Source organism: Aegilops tauschii, chromosome 3, assembly GCF_002575655.3.
Source record: "Aegilops tauschii subsp. strangulata cultivar AL8/78 chromosome 3, Aet v6.0, whole genome shotgun sequence".
Lineage (NCBI taxonomy): Eukaryota > Viridiplantae > Streptophyta > Magnoliopsida > Poales > Poaceae > Aegilops > Aegilops tauschii.
The window spans coordinates 13,020,800-13,025,291 of NC_053037.3; the positions used below are offsets into that span (position 1 = coordinate 13,020,800).

Genomic DNA, 4,492 nt, shown 5'->3' on the forward strand with positions numbered 1-4,492 from the left:
AGAAATTCAACAATGGTCGGACTGAATTTGACATATCACTTACAGAGCATCATTTTCGTATATCTATTTACAGAAGGTAGGCATGAGAAATTCAACAATGGTTGGACTGAATTTGACATATCACTTACAGAGCATCATTTTCGTATATCTTTTTACAGAAGGTAGGCATGAGAAATTCAACAATGGTTGGACTGAATTTGACATATCACTTACAGAGCATCATTTTCGTATATCTTTTTACAGAAGGTAGGCATGAGAAATTCAACAATGGTTGGACTGAATTTGACATATCACTTACAGAGCATCCACATACTATCTTCTGCATGCATTTCGTTCTCTCGACATTAAGCCTGCTCTGGCCGTACCTTATCCCAAATCCAACCTCCCAGGAATAGAGATTATAGTAATCATACGCTTCTCCAAGTGAGTCAAAGTTGATCCCTGTTACTGGAACCACTACTGTTTCAGTCTTCTTCTCTGCATATGTTCGCAATGTTTTCTCAAGGGCACCGATTCGGCCTGCACAAGGTGGGCGCTCGACAGGTGCATGTCCCACACGTACTCTGCATTTTGCAGGGGCATGAATTTTCATAAACAGTTTCAGTAAGGTGTAGTCAGAGGCTAAACACATTCTTTTTCTTTGGAATGAAACTGCTACCACTAACTACGTTCTGTAGGAAAAGTTGTACAGGGAACAATCGTAGTTTTCATAACCATGTTGACACATGGATATTAGTATAGGTCCACCCAGGCGCCTCTGGATTTGCTTTCCCGTTGATTGTTCTGAATTTGGGACAGATAGGGTGATCCCATTGCAGGTGCTATTGACATCTCCTTGTATTGCCGGCGGTACGTCCCCCACATCACCAATGCTGGATTCAGCCGCCGTGCATACTAAAGTTTGAATTGGTTCGCGATCCAGCAATGATCTACTGGTGGTGAGATCCGGCAAATGAAACCTACGCCAGGTAACATAGTAAGAATGTCAAGTTGTCGTCTCTCTGTATCAACAGGTTTTTTTGTTCTGAACTTTTGGAAATCCATTATTCAGAGGAGTATGCATGTAAAACAGGCTGCTATCATCTACAGACAGTGTGTGACACTGAAGATTGGATCACTACTTAATTGATACCTTAAACGGACAGTTTACAATTGGTAGTATATTTCAGAATGCTAAACTCGCGACCAGAAGACTCATATGTATACCTGTTGGCGGTTTCAGTCGCTTGTTCATGTCGGTTATGTGCTGGAAGCTCTGAATTTTGCAGGGAGATTGTCAGCAGCACTCCAGCTACAGGCCTGCAAGAGCAGAGTGGCAAGGGCCAGGAAGGGGTACAAGGACGGCCCGTTCGCAACTGGAAGCCCAACGCCCAAGTAACAGGCCCCGATTGGGTTAGCGGCCCAACCACCAACAGGCAGAAGACTACTTAAGGCGCAGCAAGGGCTCCGCTAGGGTTCATCCAGAGATGGATCAGAACTGGCGGCGGCGGCTTTCTTTCCCTTTCTCCCACTTTCTTCCCCCATTCGGCTCTGAGAGCTTGTAATCCGAACCCAACCTTGTATCTGAGAGAGCTTTCCACTAGTAGATGCTATCAATTGGTATCTAGAGCCATTTTTCCACCAAATCCGCCGCAGATTTGGCCCCGATTTTTCGTTCCATCATCGAGACGAGGAGGGAGAAGCAGAAGAGACTTGCCATGGACGATGAGGCTTCATGCGGGAACTCATGGGGGAGTTCTGCACCGACATCAAGGGGTCGATTGCCGATCTCAGCGCCAAGGTCGACGCCATCCAAGCCTGGAAACCCGAGCTTGAGGCCCGCGTCTCCGACCTGCAGGAGGCGGTGGATGCACTTCAGAAGGCGGCGCCGACGTACCAGCCCCACGTCGTCATCGACATTCCAGAGGGAGCCGGCAAGGCGGTGGCGAACTCCAAGGCCACCACACCCATGGCACCATGGAGGCAAGCTTCTGGGCCCGTTGGCCACGACGATCCACTACAAACCCGGGGGCAGTTCCAAGGAACTACCCCGGGCGTAGGTCAGTTGCAGCGGCCAAACCTTCCCCCACCGTCGTCTCCGTTTCCGTTTACCAGTCCCCTGTTGGGAAGCGGCTCAGCCTCGTCTTCCGTGGGAGGGAGCCATAGCCATGCCTGTCCGGCTATGGCTTTTCCGCAGTTCGATGGGGAGAACCCGCGGCTGTGGAAGGGGTTGTGTGAGCAGTACTTTGCCATGTACGGAGTGGACCGGTCGTTTTGGCTGCCCATGGCTACACTAAATTTTTCCACCACCGCCGCGATTTGGTTGCAGTCCGTCAAGCGCAAGGTCACGGGCCTGGACTGGGAGGGGTTTTGTGAATTCCTATGCAGCAAATTTGGGCGCGATCAGCACCAGCAGTTAATTAGACAGTTTTATCATACTAAGCAAGTGGGTTCGGTAGCAGAGTACATAGAACAATTCGATGCTCTTATGAATCATTTACTATCATATTTAGAGGTAGTTCACCCGTTGTATTTCTTGACGAGGTTTGTGGAGGGGCTACGCGACGACATCCGAGCGGTCGTGCTGATTCAGCGGCCGGTGGATCTCGAAGCGGCTGGGTCCTTGGCTCTTCTGCAAGAGGAACTGACCGAGGGCCTTCGGAGGGATCGACCATGTCGCCTTGAGAGCATGCCGCCGCGTATTACCAAGATGACAGCGGTCCTACCCGCGGCGACTACTCTTCCTCGCGGAGGAGGGCTAGCCGGGGCGGAAGATCGTCGGGCGCTCGAGGCGGCAAGGCCGTCGCAAGATGCCGACAAGGTCGCAGCTCTTCGCGCCTACCGACGGGCGAAGGGGCTGTGCTTCACGTGCGGGGAGCGGGGGGGGGGGGGCGATCACCGCTGCCTAGCCTCCGTGCCTCTCCATGTCATATAAGAGCTGCTGCAAATGCTGGACACCGAGAACAGCACCACACCTGAAGATGACGATCAACAAGATGGGGAAACAGCAAATTGTGCAGCGATTTCCTGTCACGCGCTCGATGGCACAACGTCGCCAAAAGCGCTGCAGTTGCAGGATGGATCGGGGAAACCCAGGTGGTTGTGCTCGTCGACTCGGGCAGTTCTTCTTCTTTTATCAAGCAAGACCTGATCCAGGGAGAACTCAAGGCCACATCATTGGCGCGGCATCTCAGAGTGAAGGTAGCAGATGGGGGTGAGTTTATGTGCACTCATGAAGTGGTTAACTGTGCATGGTGGACTCAAGGTCAGCAATTCTGTAACAATTTGAAGGTGCTACCATTGGGGAGCTATGATATCATCCTTGGCATGGACTGGTTGGAGAGTCACAGCCCGATGCAAGTGGACTGGGTGAAGCGATACATAGAGTTCAAGCAACAAGGGCGCACAGTCAGACTACAGGGGCTTCCCAACAATGGGCCTCAGTGTGCGCCGATTTCGGCGATGCAGCTCCAAGCTCTTTGTAAGGACAATGCCTGCCTCCTAATCATGCAGCTGTATCAATTTGAGCCGACCGAGCAAAAGATGCTGCCACCTCAAGTTAAGGATCTGCTCAACAAGTACAGGGATGTGTTTGCTGAAACCCGGGGGATGCCGCCAGCCCGAGCTTGCGATCACCGCATTGCCCTGATGCCAGGGGCACAACCATTCTCTGTTAGACCGTACCGGTACCCTCCAGCACTCAAAACGGAAATTGAGAAGCAAGTGGCAGAGCTCCTGAAGCAAGGAATCATCCAGCTGAGTCATAGTCCCTTTTCATCCCCAGTTGTGTTGGTCAGAAAGAAGGATCTTACATGGCGATTGTGTGTGGACTACCGTCGACTTAATGCGATAACTTGCAAGACCAAATATCCCTTACCGGTGATCGACGAGCTCCTTGACGAGTTAGCCGGAGCCTGCTGGTTTTCCAAACTTGTTCTTCGTGCGGGCTACCACCAAATCAGGCTGGCCGAAGGAGAGGCACCCAAGACGGCATTCCAGGCTCACAGTGGGCACTACGAGTACAAAGTCCTATCTTACGGGCTAGCATATGCACCATACACCTTCTAAGGAGCGATGAATGTAACTCTGTTCCCGGGCCTGCGAGAGTTTGTTCTGGTCTTCTTTGACGATATCTTGGTGTTCAACAAGACTTGGGCAGATCACTTGAAGCACCTCGAGCAAGTTTTGGGATTACTTCGCAAGGATCAATGGCAAGTCAAGGAGTCCAAGTGCTCCTTTGCACAGCAGCAAATCTCGTATCTGGGCTACCGCATTAGTGCTGAGGGTGTGGCGACCGAACAAGATAAAATTGAAGCAGTTTGCTCGTGGCCAACCCCAGTCTCTGTCAAGGAACTGCGAGGATTCCTCGGCCTCACCGGATACTACCGCAAGTTTGTCCGCCACTTTGGAATGATTTGTCGACCCTTGACCCAGTTGCTCCGCAAGGGGACCGTGTTTATCTGGACAGCCGAAACCCAAGAGGCGTTTGAAACTCTCAAGCAGGCACTTATCA

The 4,492-nt window shown here is 51.4% G+C and overlaps 1 protein-coding gene across 1 annotated transcript; it reads left to right on the forward strand.

Moving 5' to 3' along the window:
• Positions 1-1,262: 1,262 nt before the first annotated feature.
• LOC141042221 (uncharacterized) lies at positions 1,263-2,998 on the forward strand. Its single transcript, XM_073509819.1, has one exon. It carries the CDS (start codon positions 1,715-1,717, stop codon positions 2,912-2,914), a length of 1,200 nt encoding a protein of 399 aa, XP_073365920.1. The 5' UTR covers positions 1,263-1,714; the 3' UTR covers positions 2,915-2,998.
• Positions 2,999-4,492: the final 1,494 nt, after the last annotated feature.